General features: G+C 39.6%; 1 protein-coding gene across 1 annotated transcript; it reads right to left on the bottom strand.

Annotated features, from left to right (window-relative positions):
* Positions 1-317: 317 nt before the first annotated feature.
* On the bottom strand, positions 318-23,891 carry LOC127501233 (F-actin-uncapping protein LRRC16A). Its single transcript, XM_051873143.1, is given in 38 exon segments — positions 318-1,118; positions 1,265-1,603; positions 3,886-3,934; positions 4,069-4,402; positions 4,471-4,577; positions 4,705-4,949; positions 5,043-5,109; positions 5,257-5,385; positions 5,484-5,571; positions 6,642-6,817; positions 6,909-7,055; positions 7,226-7,354; positions 7,509-7,607; positions 8,561-8,654; positions 8,842-8,910; positions 9,126-9,247; positions 9,249-9,299; positions 9,442-9,496; positions 9,608-9,707; positions 9,799-9,880; positions 10,029-10,098; positions 10,566-10,670; positions 10,754-10,830; positions 11,490-11,567; positions 11,653-11,741; positions 12,540-12,626; positions 12,882-12,976; positions 13,079-13,167; positions 13,279-13,354; positions 14,577-14,650; positions 14,736-14,806; positions 14,892-14,989; positions 15,072-15,193; positions 15,525-15,584; positions 15,672-15,722; positions 18,162-18,259; positions 19,459-19,558; positions 23,874-23,891. Coding segments are annotated over 37 exon segments (4,035 nt in total). The 5' UTR covers positions 19,499-19,558; positions 23,874-23,891; the 3' UTR covers positions 318-945.
* Positions 23,892-25,696: the final 1,805 nt, after the last annotated feature.

Consider the following 25,696-nt stretch of genomic DNA (forward strand, 5'->3'; position numbering starts at 1 on the left):
GTATATTTTTGTTTGCAGGGACATTGAACTGAAAGTGAAATTTTTAAGTACAAAGTCTGAAATAGTATTTTTAAAACATTTTTATTTCATTTTTTTAAACATCCAGTAATCTTTGTAAAAAAAAAAAAAAAAAAATTATATATATATATATATATATATATATATAGTAAATGAAACAGTGTTAGATACTGAGATTATGACTGTACTGAAAATTAAATGATTATTTATAATAATCAAAAGTTTATGTTAGGATTTTTTTGATTTTATACTCATTTTACATCAGAATCTCACACTGCTGAAATTATGACATGGCTGAATGATTTCAAACTTTTTTATTAACAAAATCTGTGAGTGTTGATATATTAAAGTAATTAACAACAGTTGATTTTGTGATTCCAGATTCTGATTCAGTGTTCTTCAGTGAAAACAGGGTTATTACAGTCAGCTGAATCCATAACACAACATAACATTAAACATTAACTGAAATATGACTAACTCTAACCCTAGCTTGATGTACTAATCAATGAAATAAAAATTAATATAAACTATATATATATATATTTTTTTTTTAAATGACAAAATCAAAAAAATTAAACGGAAAATTCAAATTGTTAAAAAAAGACTATAATTGTATCTCAATTATATGAAAATAACACTGGTTGGGAGGAAAATATTTGATTTTTTTGTTTTTAGCATATCATTTTTAATACACAATTTCAATTTTATAAATATTTTAAGTAATCTTGTAATCTTAAGTAATCTATTTTAAGCCCCTTGTTTAGAAACACTGATCTCGCTCAATCATGCATCTGTTCTCGCTCATGGTTTGCATTTAACTAGAAATGATTTAATTATGCTTAAAAAACATTGTTAAAAACATATAAAGTACAGTAGAAGCCACTGCTTCAGTCTGAGCAGAGTTAGACATCAGTCAATCAGAAGTGATCAAGAGCTGTGATTGGCCGGAGCGGCTGTGGGGAGGGAATTGGTGCGCTGGCGCTCAGTGTCGCCCTCCTCTGGGTCGGTCCTGGGGTGACCGCAGGATATGGAGCGACTGACGGTCAGTGTGGGTGCGGTGTGTGTGTCGAACACACTGACGTCAGCCGGAGACTCCGGAGCTGCACACACAACCGACAATGTGTCTTTCTGATCATTTAAGCAGAACATTATTGATCTGATTTAAAAATAAGGAACACATTTGAACAGAAAACCGAATAAAGCACAAAACAACTTCAGGATGGTTCAGATCAGATGATGAACTCACGGGGGTCAGGTGAGGCTCCTCCCTCTGTGCTGTGAGTGACAGGACCCGGCTCCGCCTCCTCAGTGACTGACAGCATCACCCGCGGGGGGGACTCACTGATGCAGTCGGGGGAGCTGAACGACACTGACGGACGGCTGGAGTGGCGCTCTGATGACGGTGTGTGTTCAGCTGTGTGTGTGTGTTCAGCTGTGTGTGTGTGTTCAGGTGTGTGTGTGTGTTCAAGTGTGTGTGTGTGTGCAGGTATGTGTGTGTGTGCAGGTGTGTGTTTGAGTTTTCTGGCTGCAGGTTCATCTTGAGCCTCCTTCTGGACCGCTGGTGTCGCGTGTCCATGATCTCCACCTGCACAATCACAGATTGTAAATATAAATAACTCTGATGTTGGCTTGAGAAAGCCTGACTGGAAAGTTTGAAGTCTGAAGGTTTTCAGCTTGAAGTATTTTGAAGTAGTTTTAAAGGGGCTGTATGTACAGTTCAGAAACCCTTGTTATTAGCGACACCGGTGGCCGTTAAGTGAACTGCAGCTTCAGCACTCATGCACACGTGACGCACAAGAGACTTCAAAGCCCAGTATACTCACAGTGAAGTTCTCTTACGTTCTTCGCTTAGAAGGAAAAGAAGTTGGAAACACCTTTGCAGTGATATACTGTTAACAAACATCCCGGCGCGGTCCACGCTGCTGAGAGCGACGGCTAGATGAATATGTAAATATGTGCCGCGCTTTCCTCTCAATAACAGAATAAACACAACAACAAAAATGGCAGCGGTGAGAAAACAGCAGTTCAGAAAGCATCTGATCACAGAGATGTGGATGTTTTCACATAAAAGTCAGTCTCAGGCTTTCACAGACAGGAAGGTCTTGATTTTTTTAGTTTCATTGCAAGTTGTTCACATGTTGGCAAAAAAAAAGCAATTAATTCATCAAAATTCTTACATACAGCCCCTTTGAAGCTTGAAGTTTAAAGGTTTTGATGGCCGTACAGTCTATCAGAAAAACACATATTCTGGGTGGTTGCTAGGAGGTTGCTATGTGATTGCTAGGGTGCTCTGGGTGGTTACAAGGAGGTTGCTATGCAGTTGCTACAGCATGGTGTTCTAGGAGGTTGCTATGCGGTTGCTAGGGTGTTCTGGGTGGTTTGCTAGGAGGTTGCTATGCAGTTGCTACAGCATGGTGTTCTAGGAGTTGTGTTGCTATGCGATTGCTAGGGTGTTCTGGGTGGTTACTAGGAGGTTGCTATGCGGTTGCTACGGTGCTCTGGGTGGTTGCTAGGAAGTTACTATGTGGTTGCTACAGCATGGTGTACTGGGAGGTTGCTAGGGTGTTGCTATGCGATTGCTAGGGTGTTCTGGGTGGTTACTAGGAGGTTGCTAATGCGGTTGCTACAGCATGGTGTTCTAGGAGGTTGCTAAGGAGTTGCTATGTGATTGCTAGTGTGTTCTGAGTGATTACTAGAAGATTGCTACGTGATTGCTACAGCATGGTGTTCTGGGAAGTTGCTAGGGTGTTGCTATGTGTCGGCTAGGGTATTCCTGGTGGTTGTTATGGGGTTGGCTAGGGTGTAGTGGGTGGTTACTAGGAGGTTGCTATGCAGTTGCTACAGCATGGTGTTCTAGGATGTCGTTAGGAGGTTGCTATGCAATTGCTAGGGTGTTCTGGGTTGGTTACTAAGAGGTTGCCATGCAGTTGCTACATCATGGTGTTCTAGGAGGTTGCTCGGGTGTTGCTATGCCATTGCTATGGTGTTCTTAGTGGTTTCTAAGAGGTTCCTAGGGTGTTGCTATGCGGTTGCTAGGGTGTTCTGGTGGTTACTATGAGGTTGCTATGCGGTTGCTATGGTGCTCTGGGTGGTTGCTAGGAAGTTACTATGTGGTTGCTACAGCATGGTGTGCTGGGAGGTTGCTAGGGTGTTGCTATGCGATTGCTAGGGTGTTCTGGGTGGTTACCAGGAGGTTGCTAATGCGGTTGCTACAGCATGGTGTGCTGGGAGGTTGCTAGGGTGTTGCTATGTGATTGCTAGTGTGTTCTGAGTGATTACTAGAAGATTGCTACGTGATTGCTACAGCATGGTGTTCTGGGAGGTTGCTAGGGTGTTGCTATGTGTCGGCTAGGGTATTCCTGGTGGTTGCTATGGGGTTGGCTAGGGTGTAGTGGGTGGTTACTAGGAGGTTGCTATGCAGTTGCTACAGCATGGTGTTCTAGGATGTCGTTAGGAGGTTGCTATGCAATTGCTAGGGTGTTCTGGGTTGGTTACTAAGAGGTTGCCATGCAGTTGCTACATCATGGTGTTCTAGGAGGTTGCTTGGGTGTTGTTATGCCATTGCTATGGTGTTCTTAGTGGTTTCTAAGAGGTTCCTAGGGTGTTGCTATGCGGTTGCTATGGTGTTCTGGTGGTTACTATGAGGTTGCTATGTGGTCGCTACAGCATGGTGTTCTAGGAGGTTGCTAGGGTGTTGGAATGTGATTGCTAGGGTGTTCTGGGTGGTTAACAGGGTGTTGCTATGCAGCTGCTCTGGTGTTCTGTCAGTAAATGTACACAAACTTTAGACTCACACATCATCACCATCATCATCATCATCATCATCATCATCTTAAAAACACAATGACTGACGGACACAGACATCACCTTCATCAGGAGCGTCAGCCTTGGATGCAGCAGATGGAGACACGCCTGCCTGCGAGTGACATCACCATCAGTCAGCACAATCACTGATGTCACGCAGCAGTTTTTAATCAAATCTATATGTGCTCAAACTGAATTTGATCACAGTGTTAGGGACTCTAGTTTCACTGTATGTATGAATCTCACCTTCTTGCGTTTCTCTTGTTTGGCTCGTATCTCAGCCAGCAGGTCGTTGCCCAGCACCTGCACACCCATGTGATGCCCCGTCAGCGGACTGCCGCGTTTGACGCCCTCCTGCACGTGACCTTTGACCTCAGGCGCAACAGGCTCTGGGTTCACAGCCGGCTCTGGGGGCGGGGCGTCCGTTTCTGTCGCTGTCACGGAGACCGTTGTCGTGGTTGCCGTGGGGATGGGGGTGGGGCTGGTGGGCGTGGCTTTCGTCGAGGCGCGATGCTTGATGAGGCTGAAGAAGCCGCTCAGACGAGAATCTCTGCTCTTCTCTGCGTCCGCAGCAGACACTCTACAAACAGAACGAGCGTCAGGCCGAGTCCACCATAAACACTCCTCCTCACAGGTCTCACATCTTACTTGGCTGCGATGTTGGTGACTTTTTTGGAGTAGAACTCCGGCACGCCTTCATCCAGAGAGCTGCTCTGATCCACTTCCTGCGCAGCGTCTGTGCTGATTGGCTGACACTGAGAAAACAGAGGCGTTTAATAAGCCTGTCTATGAGGATGATTCACACTGAACATGAACCTTCACCTCCAACCTGAAACATTTCATTCCTGTCAAGTCATTTAACTGTGTGTGTTTGTGTCTTACGGCGGCTCTGCTGGGTTTGGCCTTCTTGGTCCGCCGCGGCCTGTATTTGGTGATGTGCTGTAGAGTGGGCGTGTCCCTGGTGGGCAGGTCGCTGAAGCTCACAGGCTCAGGCTGCGGTAGCTCCGCCTCCACAGGGGGCGGGGACATTGGCTGTGAAGGGGACGGGGTCAGGGGCGGCGGCAGAGGCAGATCGTCCACACAGAAGGACACGTCCTCTAACGCCTTACACAGATCAAAGTCCAGCTCTGACACACACACCAGAAACACACAATTAACCAGCTGTAATTAAGAAACACTAACGAGAGCAATGGAATCTGAGCGGTGTTGGTGACGAGTACCGAATGCGGCGGACATGGGTCTGAACATCCTGCTGTGAATGCTCTTCCTCTTGGCTCTATGTGTCCGCTGGAGACACGGGTCAGAGTTCATCTGATATTAACACTCAGATCTCATTTTATGCATATGCAAATATACAGCATGAACATGATGTGTGTTTTTTTGGAGCTCGTGATCACTGTATTATTTCACTGAAGAGAAAATGTGTGTGAGTACCTGTGGCTCTGGTTCTGGTTCTGCTGGCATCAGGTTGTTTGTCTGCATTTCTGTCTCGTCTAGAACTTCTGTCTCCTGTGATTCATGATGGAGCAGCGGCTGCTGACCTTTCCTGCTCAGATGACCTGCCTGACACACACACACACACACACACACACACACACGTGTGAATGAAGTGCACACACACGAACACTGATGATGTGTAGTTTTGTGTGTCTAAATCTCACCAGTGTGTGTTGAGAGTGAGAGAGAGACTGTAAGATCTCATCAGTGATGTATTCAGAGAGACACGACGCCATACTGAGCTTCACCTCACTGAAAACACACACACACACACACACACACACACACACACACACACACACACACACACACACACACACAACAACAACAACATCATGTTAACCTTTCAAAACTTCAAGCAACATTAAGCTAATAAAGACGCTGAGGATTAGAAAATTGACTTAAATTATTGAAGTTCAGGGTTTCACATAATGAGCTTCATGAGTTGATGAAAAGCTAATAATGTAATCATAAAAATGGCAAATTAAAATTATTTTAAAATGAAAATCAAAATAAAATAAAAAGATTCATTAAATTATCAAAATGCTAAATTAAAATACGTAATTCTACAATATAAAATTGAAACAAAATGAAACACAAAAATGAATTAAATCATAAAAATACATCATTTTAAAATGAAAAAAAAAAATAAAATACTCACTAAAAATTAAATCATAAAAATAAAAACAATTACTAAAACTTAATCACAAAAAATGCAAAATTAGAACACAATTTTAAAATAAAAACAATCAAAATAAATCACTTACTAAAAAAATTATTAAATAAAAATGCAAAATTAAATGATTTTAAAATAAAAACTAAAATTACAACACTTACTAAAAACAATGAAGTATTGTATTTGTTTAGCTGCATGTCATGTGACCCTTACATGAATTAAATCAGAATCAAAATAAAACACTTACAAAAATCAAGTAAGTCATAAAAAAACAAAAATAAGTGCATCATTTTAAAATAATAACCTCACTGAAAATTAAATCATAAAAATGAAAACAATCAAAATGAAACACAATTTTTACATAAAAACAATCATCAAAATTAAATCACTTATTAAAAAATATTAAATAAATATTATATAAAAAATGCTAAATTAAAATAAACGATTTTAAAATAAAAACTAAAATTAGAACAACTTACTAAAAACAATGAAATATTTTATTCGTTTAGCTGCACGTCATGTGACCCTTAACCAGCATCAGGGAACCGTGAGCATACAGTATGTGTTTTAATGAATTATCATCTCAGCAGGCGTCAGATGTCTAACCCTGATGTTAGTGTGAACACTCATGTAAGCGTGAGCTGACCTGATCTTATTGATGATGTCGATGGCCGACTGCTCCAGCAGGGTGGAGGTGATGAAGGCTTTCGACACACTCGTCCTCCCCTCGCTGGCGTGTAGAAGATCCTCACGCAAACGCGCCTGCTGCATGACGTGAGGACACACACTCTGCGCCGTATCCAACATCGACACCAGCAAACCCTGAACACACACACACACACACACACACACACACACACTCAGTGAGTTTCTCAGCCGTCAGAGATGATGTTCAGCGTGTGTGTGTGTGTACCTGCAGCTGCTGGTCTATGAGCACACTGAGCTCTCCTGCCACTGAACACAGTTTCTCCTGCACCTGCTGCACACACACGCCCGCTGACCCGTCACTGACGCACGCCGCTCGCCCGCCTGAGCGCTGGTCATACAGACTGCGCAGCAGCTACAGACAGACAGAACGTGATGCTTTACAGAGATACAGTTCATCTTCAGTGTTGCTGTTTGAGCATGAAAACAGTCAAAGTGCTAGACCAATCACAACACACTGCTCCAGCCAACCAAAGCGCATTGTGTGTGTGTGTGTGTGTGTGTGTGTGTGTGTGTGTCTCTCACTGTTGTGGAGCTCTTGGCGTCTCTCATCAGGCTCTCGGCCGCCTTCATGTCCTGCTGAACTCTGTCACTCTTACTGAAGCAAAGAGAGTTCAACTGATCCTGGACCTGCACACACACCTGCGACATCATCTACACACACACAGATGGATGAGATAGCGTTCGTCAACACACACCACTGACAGACGGATCCGTCATCTCATATATGATCATATCAGTCAAATAATAAACACTGTGTGTTTCCAGTTAAAGTGTGAGTTGAGTAGATCTCCGTCCCATCAGCCACCTGTTGTGTTGTGCTGGTGCTGAAGCCCTGCTGCAGCCGGAAGGCCTGATCCTGCAGATATCGCCTGCTCTCATGGTTACGCAGCAGATACTGCTCCATCTACACACACACACACACACACAGAACATCGTGGTTCATCATGACAGAATAAAAAGAGCATCTTCTGTTGTGGGCCGTGTTTGTGTGTGCGTCTATATTAAAGGGTTAGTTCGCCCAAAAATGTAATTTCTGTCATTAATTCCTCTCCCTCATGTCGTTCCACACCTGTAAGACCTTCGTTCATCTTCAGAACACAAATTAAGATATTTTTGATGAAATCTGAGCGGTATATGACTCGCCCATAGACAGCAATATAATCAAGGTCCAGAAAGGTACTAAAGACATCGTTAAAACAGTCATGTGACTGCAGTGGTTCAACCTTAATGTTATGAAGAGACGAGAATACTTTTTGTGCGCAAAAACAAAACAAAAATAACAACTTTATTCAACAATCTCTTCTCTTCCCTGTCATTATCTTACGCAGGTGATGCAGTGTAGCTTCCGTGTTTATGTCCGAACGCCGGCTCAGAGTATTGGCCAAAGCTGGTCATGTGATCAGCACGATGCATGTGTGTGATGCTGACGCAGGACCGGCCAATAATGAGTCGGCGTTCTGACGGAGAACCTGGAAGTGCTGGACGTAAACAACGTATGAGAACGACACAGAAGAGAAGAGATTGTTGAATAAAGTCATTATTTTTGTTTTGTTTTTGTGCACAAAAAGTATTCTCGTCTCTTCATAACATTAAGGTTGAACCACTGCAGTCACATGACTGTTTTAACGATGTCTTTAGTACCTTTCTGGACCTTGAAAGTGTTGATTATATTGCTGTCTATGGACGAGTCATATACCTCTCAGATTTCATCAAAAATATCTTAATTTGTGTTCTGAAGATGAAGGAAGGTCTTACAGGTGTGGAACGACATGAGGGAGAGTAATTAATGACAGAATTTACATTTTTTGTGTGAACTAACCCTTTAACTCTGGTTTAGAGTGTGTTTGTGTTGCTGACCTTGAGAAGGGCGTCTTCAGTTTTCTCCGGGCTGTTCTTCAGAGCTTGAGCCGCGTCTGTGATGGGAACCGGCATGAACCTGATGGTGTAATTCCTGCAGACAATACTGAACATCAGTGTCCATTTATTAATTCATTTAATTAATTATTAATGTTCCTAATGTGACTGTGCTTTCTGCTTCCAGTAAGAGTTTAGAACTCTAATGAACCATGATTCACTGAGTTCACTCAGGATTCTCTCACACACACACACACACACACACACAGGAAGTAGCTACACACTTCTCCAGAGCAGCAGCCATGTCCTGTAGCCCCTGAGCGCTGACACAGTTACGGTCCCAGATCAACGTCCTGAAACACACAGAGCTTCTGTTACTAGCGAGCAGCTTCTGAATGAAACAAGAGAGAGCGGTGTGATAGAGAGCGCCAGCCTCAATAACCCGGATGACGACACCATTATCAGCGAATAGCTGACCTCGGAATGTCATGACTGACCAATCAGAATCAAGCATGTCAGGGAGTGGTGTACTAAATGTGAATGAGCAACTATCAGACGTGTGCGTCACCTGAGTTTGGTGTTGATCTGCAGAGCTTTGGCCAGCATCTTCGCCCCAAAGTCGCCCATGTTGTTCCCGCTGATGTCCAGATGGGTCAGACTGCTGTTCCCGCCCAGAGCGTTCAGAACCACCTGACAGATCGGCCTTCAGACGCGAGTCGGCCAGAGACAGAGACGCCAGCGGCTACACACACACACACACACACACACACACACAGGTAAAATGATGCGTTTCGAATGATGCGTAACTTATGATGATTACTCTAATGTGTGATTAAGTTAAGAGGTTAGAGGAGATCTCAAACGTGACGGATCTACAGACTCACAGAATCCTCTTCCTGAATCATGTGGACCACAGAGACCAGAACCTGCCCGAGATTCCTGAAAACACACACATTCAGAAATAAAAGTGTCTGCCAACTGCACGAATGTCACTGTAAATGTAACTGAACTGAACTGTGAGCGTCACATGAGCTCCAAACTGAGTCTCACTTGGTTTTGATGTTGCTGAAGTTCCTGCCGATGGACAAGTGTTTGATGGAGCGGTTCTTCCCGAGCCACACGAGGAGCGTGGACAGATCCGAGTCCAGCCCTGCGACACAAACACACCAGAGTACTGAATCAACACTGACACCCGTGTGTGTGTGTGTGTGTGTGTGTGTGAGTGTGTGTGTGTTATTAACCGTTGTCAGACACATCCAGGCTGGTAATGTTTGGGATCTCAGCGATGCAGCCCTCCAGAATCTGAGCGCCTGCTGACCGCAACTAAACACAAGAACAACAACAGGTGAGGAACACACAACCTGTGTGTGTCAGAACGAACTCAGACAAACTGCAAAAATCCAATTTAAACGCAATTGGAGTTTTCCCTCAAATGGTGTGGCCCTAGAGAAGGTTGGGTGTGGTACGGTACCTCACAGCCGCTGATGTCCAGAGCGATGTCTCTCAGGTTTGAGTTACAGGCCAGACCAAGCAGCAGAGCTCTAAACACATCAGACATCAGCAGAATATCAGCAGAACATCGGAAGAACATTGGAAGAACACCAGCAAAACATCAGAAGAACATCAGCAGAATATCAGAAGAACATCGGAAGAACATCAACAGAACACCAGAAAAGCATCATCAGATCAGAAGAACATCAGAAGAACATCAGCAGAACGTCAGAAGAACACCAGAACATCAGAAGAACATCAGAAGAACACCAGAAGAACATCAGAAAAATATCAGCAGAACATCAGCAGAACATCAGAAGAACATCAGAAGAATATCAGATGATCATCAGCAGAACATCAGAAGAACATCAACAGAACACCAGAAAAACATCAGAAGAACAGCAGAAGAACATCAGAAAAACATCAGAAGAATATCAGCTGAATATGAGAAGAATACCAGAAGAACATCAGCAGAACATGATCATGAGTCTGAGTGGACGGACAGACTGAGACTCACTTGAGTCCTTCAGCAGGTAGTTTGGTTCCAGACAGGCAGATGTTCTTGAGGGACGAAGCACTGCTGAAGAACTGCTTGAAGGAGGATGGCAGCTCTTTCCCTCTCCTGCAGCACAAAACATCAGGCTGAAACACCTGAATCCTGCACCTGTGTGTGTGTGTGTGTGTGTGTGTGTGTGTTTGTTGTACTTGTAACTGAAGACACTTCTGGACATGTTGAGAACGGTCAGGTGTTTGAGAGAGCCGCGCAGCAGTGAAGAACACACCTGAAGAACACAGTTTCTGATTACAGTAACATGACGGGGCTTCTCAATCGCTCAGATTCACAGACACACAGACATGATCATCCTCAAATCTGTAAGGACGTTATATACTTTTATGTATAAAGACTAATTATTATTAGTATTAATATTAGTAATAACTAATATTTAGCTTCTATTACATTTCATCATTCTTTCTACTCCTCATAGTACTGTAGATGTGTTATTTATTTATTTAAATCAAATAATATTTTTTTGTTATCAATTTCTTTATTTTAATCAAATGCATATTATTTGAATTGCTTAATTTAATTTTTTGATTTTATTTTTTATTTACATCATATTTTATTTATTATTATCAACTTATTCATCAAATTTATTAATTTAATTATGTAAATAAATTTTTATTTATTTATTTATTTATTTTTGTTATTTAATCAAATTATTTATGTTAGTTTAATCTTTTTAAATTATTTATTTATTTATTTAAGTTTTTACACAGTTTCCCCGGACCCCCCACCACTGCTTGCGGCCCCTGAGGGCCCCGGACCCCAGTCTGAGAGCCATGTGTCATGTAATCATGTGATCATGTGATCGTGTGATCATGTGATCATGTGATCATGTGGTTGTGTGATCGTGTGATCATGTGGTTGTGTGTGTCTGACCAGGTCGAGGGAAGCTTCGCTGTTCGACAGGTCGAGTGTGTGCAGATGGTTGGGCTGAGACAGGAAACTCCACAGGTGCTACAAACACACAACAACACACACTAATTCACATGACATAAAATAATGTGTGTGTGTGTGTGTGTGTGTGTGTGTGTGTACATACAGGCATGTCCTCTCCTCTGAGTGTGTTTCCAGACAGATTCAGGTGTGTGAGTGACGTGGAGCAGAAACACTGAGCCAGAACATTCACACCTGAGAACACACACACACACACACACACACACACACACACACACGGACACACACAATGAACACAATGAACACAACATGATGACTGCAGGTGCTTCTCAAACACAAGGTTTTCTATTAATATAACGAAAAAAACTATAAAAAAATAAAATCAGGAAAAATACTTTTAATATTATAAATCTTTATATTAACCGTCTTTCTATTAATGCAGTACAGTGGCTGATAATCTTAGAAAGTTTAGCTATATATGATTAATTTACAACCAAACAAAAGAAAACAATGTTTTCAAGTCTCCATGAAATGAAAATATACAATTCAGTTTTTTTTTTTTTTTTTTTTATAGAATATTGCAGTGTGATTTATCGGTGCACATCATTATTGTTTTAAATTCATGTTCCTGGTAATCTTGAATCAGAATATCTTCTCCTCCCTCTTGCAGCATCTCTTCTCTTCTCTGATGATGAGGGCGGGGCAACCTGTCACTCACATGAGATCCACCAATAGTAAACCACAACCATCCAATCAATTCCTCACAGACAAAATCAAGCCCCGCCCTACATTTGTTCTTGTTTGAGAAGCGTTTCACTGGGATACATGGCACAATAGAGAAGAAAAGACGAGCTCAACTTCTGTTTCTTCTGTTTAAAGTCTCATTTCAGAATGAACTCGAGCTCAGTACAAACTCATTTCCATCAGTTCTTCTTTGTGAACTGGGATGTGTGCAAAGGATTGTGAGTGATTGGAGGATGTGAAGGACACACTTCAAATGTGCTGAATGTTCGTGTGTGTGTGTGTGTGTACCTTTAGCTGACAGTGAGTTCTTGGACAGGTCCAGCTGTTTCAGTCCAGGTGTGAGTTTGGACAGTGCAGCGCTCAGAAACATGACACCTGTCAATCACACACAGGAACGTTACTTTTGAATGTTTTGAGAACATTATTAAAGAGCAGATAACTCTGAACAAACGTTCTATTAATGTTACTGGAAGAATGTTTGTTCATGACTTTAAGAGAACCTGACAGGAACATTAACAGGGAACAGGAAGCCAGATTGTTAACCTAACATGGAACTGTTCCGTATTTTAAATTTTAATCACAATTAGATTTATTTCCTAGTGTATGTGTGTGTGTGTGTGTGTGTTGTACCTTTATCTTCAATACAGTTGTTGGTCAGACTGATCGTGTTTAATGCTGAGTTTGGATTCTGACTCAACGCAGCAGCAAACCTCTGAGCGAAATCACTGAAACACACAAACACGGAAACATGTAGAGTAAAACAGACTAAAACGTTTATGTGAATATACTGTACGTGTCTGTGTGTGTGTGTGTGTGTGTGTGTGTACCTCTTGAGTCCGGTGTTGTCCAGAGTCAGTTCCTCTAGTCTGGTAGATCGAGACACAACTCTGAATATCTGATCACACAGATCTGCAGTCTACACACACACACACACACACACACACACACACACACACACACATCATGATTAGTGTACAAGCACATCATCCTCCAGCAGCACTTCAGAGTCTGACAGACACACAGTCACCAGTTTAAAGTCCTTTATGGAGAGTTTGATGAACCACTGGTTGAACTCCAGCGCAGCAGTGATGGCCAGCAGATCCCTGAACACAACAACAACAACAACACAAATCATGCTCAACACAGTTAATATGTCTTTTTCGTGTGCTTGGACACAGCCATTCTGGCAGACATTTCCCCTCCGTGTATTGAGTATTTGTTCCCCATAACATCTTGTTCAGACGCAGTGCGAGATCCCATTCAAAAGGGAATGTCTTGCTTACAAATGTAACCCTGGTTCCCTGTGAAGGGGAATGAGACAATCTCATTGCCATGCTTCAGGCTTGCTTGCTTACATCTCCTACAGACAAAGAAGAGGATGACGTGTACTACAGGTGCCTTTTATACTCGCGGCTGCACCAGTAGTGACGCCACGGACTGTCGTTTAAACACATGCTTCAGACACCGGTCACGCTGGAGGCGTTCCCCATTGAGTCTTGTTCCAACGCAGTGTCTTGTTCCCCTTCTCAGGGAACCAGGGTTACATTTGTAAAAGAAGACATTTTAATTCTTCATTTTTCTCCATTTATTTTTTCTGAACTCTGATTTAATTGTTAACTTATCAATCAAAAAGCATGTCTAATTAATTGAAATTATGAAACTTATATACAATTTATTAATAGTTTAACAAAAATTCATTTTTAGAGCCCTATGAAATACATATTATTTTCCCCCCAAATTCCATGTTTTCTGTTTTATTTTATTTTTTTATTCCATTATAATGGTTTGATTTAATTTGAACAAAAATCAAAAAAAAAAAAAAAAAAAATCAATTGAAATCATAAAACTTTAAGAACTTAATCATTCAATTGTTTTACAGTAATAGGGCCCTATGAAATGTTATCTTTTCAGAAATTCTGCGTTGTGTTAGGTTTAGGATTTATGATCCAATACAATTTTTTTTTATCAACAACAGAAATGAGGGCGTAAAACATTTAATCTTTTAAAATGTAATCTAATAAAAATTAAACAGTTCCTTTTATTTTTTGGCAAACAAAATGTTGCTTAAGAGATTTACTGTTAAAATCAAAAAGGAAATAAAATTGTGTGACTATCCCTTAAAGTTTTTAATACTTTTATTATTATTATTATAGACATTAGTCCATATCACTATATGATTAAATGTACAGCCCTACTTTTGACAAAATTTGACATTCTGTGCTATATTTTTATACCTGGATTCCACAATTCCGTTCGGGTTTTCTGCATCACACAAATCATAGAGTAATCCCTGAGTAAGGCAGGTGTGTTACAGGTGTGTGTTACCTGTTGTCCAGGTGTATAAAGTCCTGCAGGCAGAGCTCCCGCGTGTCCTGAGACAGATAGATGGTGTCCACGTCCTTCAGAAACAAACACAGAGCTGTGAGACAGACACTGAGACATGGACGAGACGTGATGAGACGGACAGACTAGACCTGTACTGACCCACTGCACCTCGTCCCTGTAGGGAACGCCCATCTGATCGCACACACACCAGTAGAGACGCGAGAAACCGCCTGCAACACCACACACAGAGAGAGAAGGGTTAATACAGACGAGAGCAGTGTGTGTGTGTGTGTGTGTGTGTGTGTGATTCTGTACCGCAGGGTCCTGCTTCAGCTGGACTGTGATTTTCCCAGAGTGTCTGTAAACTGGTGATTCTCTCCACCGGCTTTAACACAAGCTTCTTTATTACCCTCCTGAAACACGAACAAACACATGAAATAAAGACACACACACACACACATGTATGAAGTTACGGTGTGTGTGTGACAGTCTTACAGCGGGTCGAGTCCTGGACAAATCTCCTGAATGTTTGTTCCTATTAGTGCAATAAAATCATCAGTGTCCTGATCAGACGGGAGTCTCAGAGACAGCTGCCCTCTGTCATAGTCCACCAGCAGCTACACACACACACACACGCACACACACACACACACACACATACAGCTGTTACAGCACAATATGGCCTGCAGGGGGTGATGTACATCCATCACAGCATTATACGACTGTTAAATCCAGTTAAAGATTTCAACGTAGAGATACTGTTCACAGGCACTTTTCTAGTACTTTTGTGGTACTAAAGTTAATGAATTGTACATGTTATCACATTATCGTTTATTTGATAATGCGAGAAAACAAAAAGTATTATTTTTAGTATTTAAAAAATTGTTTAATCCCTGTGTGTTTAAGCATATGTGGCAATAAAGCTCATTTGTGATTGTTGATGTTCACCTGCTTCTGTTTAACACTGTTGATGCTCTGAATGTCAAAAACACTGAAGGATTGATCGACCTGAGGACATAAAACACAAGATCAAACTACAGACCACACATCCTGAACAACCAGCCCAAATAAACACACACACACACACACACTCACTTTAGCAGGCACTCGTGTGCTCAGCAGAAACACTCGATGAGGAGCGAGAGCCTGTGGAGAAACCAGAGAAGAAGAGCGTGACTCCGATGAAATAAATGAAACACAATCAATCAAGTTCTAATCATGTGCTCAGATCTGATTAATGGCATAGATTAATGCATACTACTCAAAAAAAATAATGCATGTAAAACAGAATTCATTATGCAGTAATAAACATTTCAAACATCTGTGTGCTACACTGTCATCACATGACCTTATTAGATTGCATGTTCAGTTCAGCAAGTATCGTCCATTTATAATCTCAGAAATATAGTTACTTTGCATTTTAATCCATATTTGTGTAAAAATGTTTTATCTTTTGTCAAGTCATCAAATATTGTTTACACCGTTACAGGACATGATGAATGGTATACTGTGGTATTCTCTGAAGCACCATGTATATACAATGAATATGGTAAAAGTAAGTAGGACCATTTTATTTTTTACAAATTCTATATTTTCTGTTCTGTTTTGAATGGAAACTCACACTACATCTGAACAAGACTCGATGGGGAACGCCTCCAGCGTGACCGGTGTCTGAAGCACATGTTTAAATGCAACAATATCATTGGCCGAGTCATCATTTGATCAAATATTGATTACTAAGTTCCGTATCGATTGTGGTTTAGCTAAATGGTTCAGCTCTTGTGTATTTAACTGATCTTCTATCGCCCTACAATCAATCAATCAATAATGAGTCGGCGTTCTAAAGTAGAACCTGGAAGCGCTGGACGTAAACAACGTATGAGAACGACACAGAAGAGAAGAGATTGTTGAATAAAGTGGTTATTTTTGTTTTGTTTTTGTGCACAAAAAGTATTCTCGTCTCTTCATAACATTAAGGTTGAACCACTGCAGTCACATGACTGTTTTAACGATGTCTTTAGTACCTTTCTGGACCTTGAAAGTGTTGATTATATTGCTGTCTATGGATGAGTCATATACCTCTCGGATTTCATCAAAAATATCTTAATTTGTGTTCTGAAGATGAACGAAGGTCTTACGGGTGTGGAACGACATGAAATTTGTTTTTTGGGTGAACTAACCCTTTAAGTCTTTAGTAGTGAATGTTTTATGAGCAGTAAGATAATCAAATTCATCCGCCGAAGCACAACCAAAACAATGTTCTTCTGCAAAATGCATGCAGTTTTGTTTTCTACCCACTAGAGGGCCAAAAGTTACATCGTGTACCTTTAAGATCACAGAACTCTGGACTTTTGAAAGTACCTAGGATATCGTGAATAAAGGTGTCTTCAGCGAATGGCACGACAGCTCAATATCCCATAGTCATGTTGTACCGACTGAGTGGGAACCGCTAATTTCATCAACATGAGTGTTCAATAAAGCTCACAGATCACCATTTCAAGGCTCAAAATGTAAACAGCATTATTAGCCAATCACAGTGATGTGATGAGGGTAATAGAGGCGAAAAGTCATGTTAGGCTATCCTCTCATGACCGATTAGCATCATACACACACATTCATTTAGAGAGCAGAAGTGAGAATAATGGCTAAAGACCTGCTGTTGAACTCCATCAGATGATATGAAACACACAAACCCAACAAACATCTTTCCGTTTGACTGAGACGCTTGTGAGCTTATTATCACAGACAAACATCGTGAATCATGGTGCTGAGGTAGTTGCAAAATCTTGTGGAGGCTCCTGGAATGTAAAGTGTGTGTGTGTGTGTGTGTGTGTGTGTGTGTATGTGTGTGTTTGCGTTTCATGCCCAGAGGATCAGAACTCTGTCAAGTCAGGACAGGAAAATAAGGGTAAGAATGTGTAAGTACCACAGCTGAGTTTTACAATGAAGAGCTTCTCAAACACTCACTGTAACTGTATAGAAATCAAACCTCACGACACACACAGTCTATGGAAGCTTGTTTCTGCCACACAATATAAAGTTAATTGCAACTATTTGTCTCTTAATTCAGACTTTTTTCTCACAGTTGTGAGATATAAACTCGCAATAGAGCACAACAGACAGTTCAGTAAAAACTCCATAAATTTTCTCCACAGGGAAATTGACTCGACTTTTAACGATAAACCTTTAAAGTCATTACCCTTGAAAATGACTAAATTACCCTTGAAAATTCCACCAATCAGAGATGCGAATGACGTAATCGAGTACGATCTCGAAATCCTTAAATATTTGAATATATATATGCATATTTTGCAATAAATCTAAAATATATTGTTTTTATATATATATATAATCAACATTTTTAAATTTGAGGTTTATATGTGTCCATTTTTTATTCAATTAAGCTGATCGCAGTGCGTCATGGGATTGTAGTTCTTTCCCTCATTAGTCGTTAAGTTCACAGTCTTGTACCTTTTGTATTTTTGTCTGATTTCAAATACTTTTTTGCTTCAAATCACAGTTTGTAATGTTATGTGTTAGGGTTAATAATATGAGAGAACAGGACAGAAAACACATTTTACTCACCAGGATTCTGCTCTCCAGTTTGTCACCTTTGACCTCCAGGTTGACCTTCTGAACCAAACACAGCTTGACCTGCTTCCCGACGGCATCCTGAACGCTCTCTACACACACACACACACACACACACACACACACACACACACACAGAGAGACAATGGGTTTTGAAAGGTTAAGTGTGAGCTTCTCAGAATATCTCTGAAATATTAATATTATTAATAGAAGAGAATAATTTATTAAGAGCTGCATCTTCTAACGATTCAATCATAAAGGAACCAAAATCAATCAAATGACATGAACGTCTTGATCCTGAACGTGTCGCGTCAGAACAATCACCAACGAACAGCAATGAGATTCAATGGAGAGTGAATGGAGACTTCGGTGTTTCTCAGATGTTTCTCCAGTGTCTCACGTTCATCTCTCCTAGAGCTTCAGAAGAGATCTCAATATCAACTCAGATGGTTCATTTTATAGCTTTATATTTGAAACGAGTGACTCATTTGTGTCTGGTTTTATTAAGGATATTTAGGAGAAAAATTTGAGACAAAGTTGATCTTAAATGAAATCTATATCTCCTCATAAACAGATTTAGGCCTGTCACCACAAACATGACAAAAAAAATCATACTTTTGGTCAATTATGATATAGGCTACTGACTTTTTTTTATATTAATCATGACATAAAAAGCAAAAATTATGAGATAAAGTAGAAATTATGACATACTAAGATATAATTATGACACAAAAGTCAATTATGCAAAAAGTAGAAATTATGATTTACTAAGTCATAATTATGACATACTAAGACATATTAATAACATAAAAGTCATAATTATGGCAGAAAAATAGAAATAGACTTAAAATTATGATATAAAAAGTCATAATTACAACATTCATAGTCATAATTTCGATTTTTATCTCATTATTTTGATTTTCCATCTCATAACTTGTCACAATTTCGACTTTATTTCATAATATCTACTTTTTATGTCATAATTATGATATTTTACGTTATAATTAAGATTGACCAAAGCATGATTTTTGTCAATCACAGTTTGTAACGGGCTCATTTGCATTTGTTGCGTCGCTCGCGTCCAGCGTCAGGTGTGGGCGGAGTCTGAACTGGCCCCTCCCACAGCTAACATACCTTTAGAGTTATAAAGCGGAATGAAAGTCTCTTTATCGAAAAACTTTTCCGGAGTGAATGAGCACAAACGCGAGTTTAAGCAGTGCAGTCCGCAGACACACACACACACACACAGTATGAGATAAATCAGCATGTGTGAGAGACTCAAGTGTTTTACCCAGCAGATCCTGAGGAACGCCTGACTCTTCTCCGCTCATCTTCACTGCCAGTCCTGAGGAAGAACGTCAGCGGATTCCTCATGAGCTCCAGTTACAGACCTGTGGAAGCGGCAGCGTTTGGAATGAGCCGGAACAGAGGAGCAATGAAACCCCTCCCGCGAGAGAGAGACAGATCCCGCCCTCCACTCACCTCTGTCCCTCTGTCTGTCCGTCTCCATAAATCAGATGTTTCATTATTAGAATTACTCATGTCGCTGAACATAAAGATCGTTTTAAAGAACGGCAAGGCAGATGAAGAGAGATAAGGTGTTTTAGAAGATGATTCTGTATGTGTTTTTGGTTGTTCAGTGAAGTTTCTGTGCTTCTCGCCATGGCTGATTGTATCCAGCAGGGGGCGCCACTGACTCACTCGATCAGCAGGTCTGTTCATCAGTCAGACTCATTTGCTCAGTGTTTGTTTGATCTTCAGTGAACCATAAACTGTTCTGGTGACTGGGGTTCGAATCCGGCTCCAGCATGTGTTTAAAAATATGACATGAACATCAGTGCAGCTGAGCTAACATGCATAAATACTGTGGTGTGGGACAATGATTTATTATTATTATTCTCATTCTGTCATGACAACTCTTAGGAGATTGGTATGGTAATTGAGATTGGCATGATAATGGATATGACAATGTTAATGTATTTGGTCTTGGCAGAATAGATCTGCTACGCCCTTGAAGCAGATCTACACATGTGGAGCTGGGGAAGAAGCAGCAAACTCATTGGCCGCTGATGCAACAGCAACCAATCAGCTGTGCTGTGCAGATAATGATGTGATCACTACCAAATGACCTATCAGCCTGTGCCATCTAGAGTTTCATGGCAGAACTAGGTAATTATTATTAGTATAATAATAATTATTATTATTATCAGCATTATTATTATTATTATTACTGTCATTATTATTATTATTTTGCCCTTTCTCCAGTATTTCACTGAAAGACTGTAGTGGATAAAATAAAGAGAATAACTGACGACAATAATGACTCTTACAAAGGAAGTTTTTTATTTCTGTCTAAAGATTTTTTTACACTGATATTTGAGCTGCCCCTAGGCACGGTCCTGTGGTTTAATTCAGTTCAGTAATATAATGGCAGCTTGTGTATTTGTGGAACTGATACCTGAGAACTGAGGTTGATCAGTTCTATTCAAACACACCCTGATGAACCGTTGCGTTCTCCAGAACAGATCTCATCAACCCCGAACAAGGGCCTCTGATACTCACGTGCCCAAACGTGTGTGTGATTCTGTGTAACCTTTATCACCTCTAAACTGGAAGCTACTATTCACATGTACACTCACACACACACACTCACACACCCCCACATACACCCACACCCACATACACTCAAGAAGCATTTTACACATTGCTAAAATGAGCATGGATGACTGAATCTAAAGAGCTTATCATAAATATGTCCACCACAAAATCACAAGAAATATAGAATAATATAGAACTGAACTGATCTGTTCATCACAACCGTCATCTGAGGTTTCCTCACACTAAATGAAGCTACACTATTAAATATTTTAGTGTGAAATTACAGTATATTCCAGGTTAATAATTGCATTACTTTCACAGCAGGCCTTCTCTTGTATCTACTGCATTCTCAAAAATTTACTGTAAAATCTACAGTACTTTACTGCTATGCAACTTTAGTCAAGGTTTTACAATTGTACTCTGTGCTGCTTGACTTATTTGTAATTTTTCTTTTTTTGAAGTTTGTGTTGTTTATTTTGTAATGTTTAGAGTTTTTTATTATTATTATTATTATTACTGTCTGTGCATCATTAGGTCATGTAAGAAATTTACTTGTGTCGCAAGATGATGTCACACCTTTCAAAGATGAATCTCTGCAGCTGCTTTACTGTTGTGAAAGATCCATCTACAAACAATTATGAGTTTAAAATAAGACAGGGGAGAGTGTGGCAAGATGAGCCAGTGAGTAAGTTGACCCACTCCCTGTATCTTGCCAACCGTACACTTTTGTGCAACTTACCCACTGACTCGGTTCAACTTGGGGTAAATTGAGCCACAGGAACACTTTTTATAAGAAGCCATATTTTTATAAGACTTTGTCTTAGATGTATTCTGATCATTTAAAATGGAAACATCCTGAAATTACTTTAGATACTTTTATTGCACTTCTGCCTAATTTTCTCTTATCTTAAGGACCACATAAGTAAAAAATGGCCTAACCCCCTATTGGTAATTTATGTTCTAGCTTGTCATCATTTTAACAAATGTTTTTATTTCTCACACTTCTGACTTGGCTAGAACAGAAATTTGAATATGAATATACAAGGACCAACATACTAAGCAAATGGAACATTGATCACCATTGTGGTGACTTCAATACACTTACAGTGGTAAACAATATAATTTCTTACAGTGGCAATGACTTAAATTTCATTCTGTAACTGTGTTTCAACTTACTCCACCATGAGGCACTAAAGTTAAGTTAAATCTCTGAAGTATAAACTGGTATAATTTCAATGTAATATTACACAACTGGTGTAGTTTATCATTTTTTATTTATTGTTTGAGTTTAATTAATAGGAATGATGTACAAGTACACCAGATCCTTCGCTGATAAGAACTAGAAGATGCTTTGCACCAGATTATAATCATATATATCTTTCCACCTGTAGTCACTAATGGCCTAACATGGTTGACCATGCGAAGAACCATTTGATTAAAATGTTTATTAGTTCCTGTGACATTTATTCATTCTAATTCTAATTTAGTTTTTATTTAATGTAACAAACTCTCTGTTTAGTCTGTTTTTGAGAAGGTTACAACTTTGGTGTTCAACATATTGTTTCAGAAAAGCAAACAATTAAAAATATTGAAATTTCAACTTAACTTGGTTGGTGTTATGTTGTTTAAGTTAGCTTTAAGAAAAGAAATATGACTATTTGTAAAAGGAAATTTGATTATTAAATTAGGATGTAAAATAGGTAAATTATCATTAAAATTTCACATGGGTTTGATTCAGATTCAGTTAGATGGTCAGTTTACACCCAGATGGTGCAATTTACCCCTAACCTGGGGTAAATTGAGCGACAGAAACATAGATGTATTCTGTTTGTCATAGATGTATTCTTATCATTTAAAATGATAGGAAACATCCTGAAATTACTTTAGATACTTTCATTCTGCCTCATTTTCTCTTATCTTAAAGAGCAACATGGCTTATCTTACCCCACTCTCCCCCTATTGGTAAATCTTCATGCTGAAATAATGCTAATAATACTATAGTTTGACTAACTTTAGCATATTTTATATTCTATGTTGTCATCGTTTTAAATGTTTTCATTTGTCATACTTGGCTAGAATCCAAGATCCCAAGCAAATGGAACACTGATCACCATTATGGTGACTTCAAAACACTTACAGTGGTAAACAATATATTTTCTTACAGTGGCATGGTTAAATATAACTTTATCATGTGAATTCACACACGAGCAGTAAATTACTGTGATGTAAGTATTATTTTGCTGTTGATTCACAGTAATTCGTAAGAAAATGACCCAGCATGCATTAATTTTACAGTAATTTACACCATCTTCACAGATCCCAAAAATATGTTCCAAGAATGTTTTGCTAATGTTCCCATTAAGTTGTGAATGTCCAGTTTTTAAAATGTTTTAAAAAGTGTTTTCTTAGTTCTAATTCCATTGTATCATTTGTTCAAACGTTATGGGAACGTTATTTTTAAATGTTCTCTGAACATTCTGAAACAAGTAGTAACATTTAAAAAACGCTTCATGAACGATGTATAAATAATGTTTTTGTGCTAACATTTTGAGAACATTATTAAAAACCAGATAACTTTGAACGAACATTCAATTAATGTTACTGGAAGAACATTTGTTCATAACTTTGAGAGACCTTGAGAGAACGTTTCCTTTTAGCTGGGTTTGTACATGTTAGCATGTTTGTTTTTGCAAATAGAAATGAAATAAAATAAGTTCCAAGAATTGCAGTATGCAAAGAAACACACACAGCCTCACTGAGTACATTCAGATATAGAACGTTGCTGACGTTCAATACATTTTCTAACCAAATGAGTGGACAGAGCCACAAACCGCAATTACAGTTAATGATGAACATAAATGATGTTATGGGAAGATCCAGATAAAATCCCTTCACAACATTTCCCCCTTTAAAACGAAGCAGGAGATTCAGCCAAACATGCATGCGCGTACTTTGATTTCCGATATAAAAAAGCAGAAGTGCTGGTTTCTGTTCTTCCACAAAGAGGAAACTTTCTCTTCTAACATTTCTTTTTTTAGTTTCAACTACCACGCAGTTTATGGGTTTTGAAGTGTGAACTGGAAACACTATTCTGTGACATCATCATACCTGCTGCTTCAGCACGTCACATACCAGACGTGTGCGAACTCCATATCCTCGTTTCCCTGTCAAGAGCTTCTCTCAGTCACGTGCGGCTGAAGACTTTCCACAAACACCAGGTGCTTCCTGATCAGAAACTCACAAAACATTAAAAGTGTATGTTAATCAAACCACATGCAAATGAGTCGCGTTCACATGAAAGAGGAATATATGTTCTGGTTTTGCATGTGAGACACAGGAAGTACAGTATTGGAATATCACACTAATGATACTGACCATTGACCTGTCTGCCTGCCTGTCTGCCTGTAAAGCCATAAAGCTTTTAAAACCATTGTCATTTACGTATTATTTTTATACTATCTATTAGGCGTGTAATGGTATACAGAAGTCACGGATCAGTATGCACGTCAGGTTTGGGGTCACGGTTCAGTACGATTTGAGTATAATAGGAAAAAAGGTCAAGAGTACTTTGATTATTGTTTGCACTTAATAAGACTAAGAGAAAACTGTTATTCATTTTTATGGTAACAATTTACAATAAGGTTTTATTAGTCAACATTAGTTAACTACTTAAGTTACATGAACTAAGAAAAACAATTCTTCTATAGCATTTATTAATCTTAGTTAATGTTAATTTCAATATTTACTAATACATTATTAAAATCAAAAGTTGTATTTGATAACATTAGTTAAAGCACTGTGAACTATCATGAACTAACAATGAATGACAGTATTTTTATTAACTAACAAAGATAAATAAATACTGTAGCAAATATATTGCTCATTGTTAGTTCATGTTAGTTAATACATTATCTAATGTTAACAAATGAGACCTTATTGTAAAGTGTTACCATATTTATTTATACTGTTTTTATTTCTCTGATCAATTGTGGAAAGGAGTTCAGTTAGGAGGTCAAAAGTTGTAGAAGCTCATAAATTATGTACAGTTCTAAGGACTGAAGAGACTCTCATACAGGAGAGAAGCAGCTGAGTTTGTGGCAGAACTTTTTACAGTTCTTGAGTATTGTTGTCTTTTACTGCATATGATAATTCATATTCAGAAAGTTGAACTGAAATGACATTCATTACAAGATGATTAGTTAAATCATTTCAAATGCACCTGCAGACTATTTTTCCAGTCATGTCTTTCGTCATTTCCTTCATTGTTTTGTTTATTTAGTTTAATAAAGTTAGACTGCTGATAACAGATCCTTTACATGCTTCATTGTGGAACAAACCCGTGAAAGAACACCAGATCATTAAAGAAAGAAAGGATCTTGCAGCATACCTCCCAGCCAACCAGTTGTTGTCCCTATATGTATGAGAATTCTGTGGTCTTTGTTTGAAGGTAGAGTTGAATGAAGTAGAGTTAATGGACTGTTTTAATGCCAGTTTGGATGAGCTCCTGTATTCTCTGATGCCATGGGATACAGGCAACTGCACCCTGGAGCAATACATCCTCTATTAAAGGTCCACGCTCACCTCGAGCCCCGGTCCCACATTGGACACAGAGCCCAGGCCAGCCTCAATCCACAACGACTGCAGACGATATGCCAGAGCTGCCTGCCACAAAGCCAGAGCCAATGCTGATGCCAAAGGCCATCTTTGTCCCGGAGCCTGAGCCAAATGTGTAGTGTGTCCAGGTGTGAGAGCCAGTACCAATTTGCGTCCCAGTGGGAGTTTTAGTGGAGTTCGTTGGTATGGAGTGGAGCTATACCAATACTCCCACCACTAAAGGTGTGCTATGTGAGGTCCCCAAGGATTGGTATGAGTTGGATGATTTAATTCCTAAAAGTCTCCAATCCCTGTTGATCCTACCAAACCTCAAGTCT

This window comes from Ctenopharyngodon idella, chromosome 19 (assembly GCF_019924925.1).
Source record: "Ctenopharyngodon idella isolate HZGC_01 chromosome 19, HZGC01, whole genome shotgun sequence".
Taxonomy (NCBI): Eukaryota; Metazoa; Chordata; class Actinopteri; order Cypriniformes; family Xenocyprididae; genus Ctenopharyngodon; species Ctenopharyngodon idella.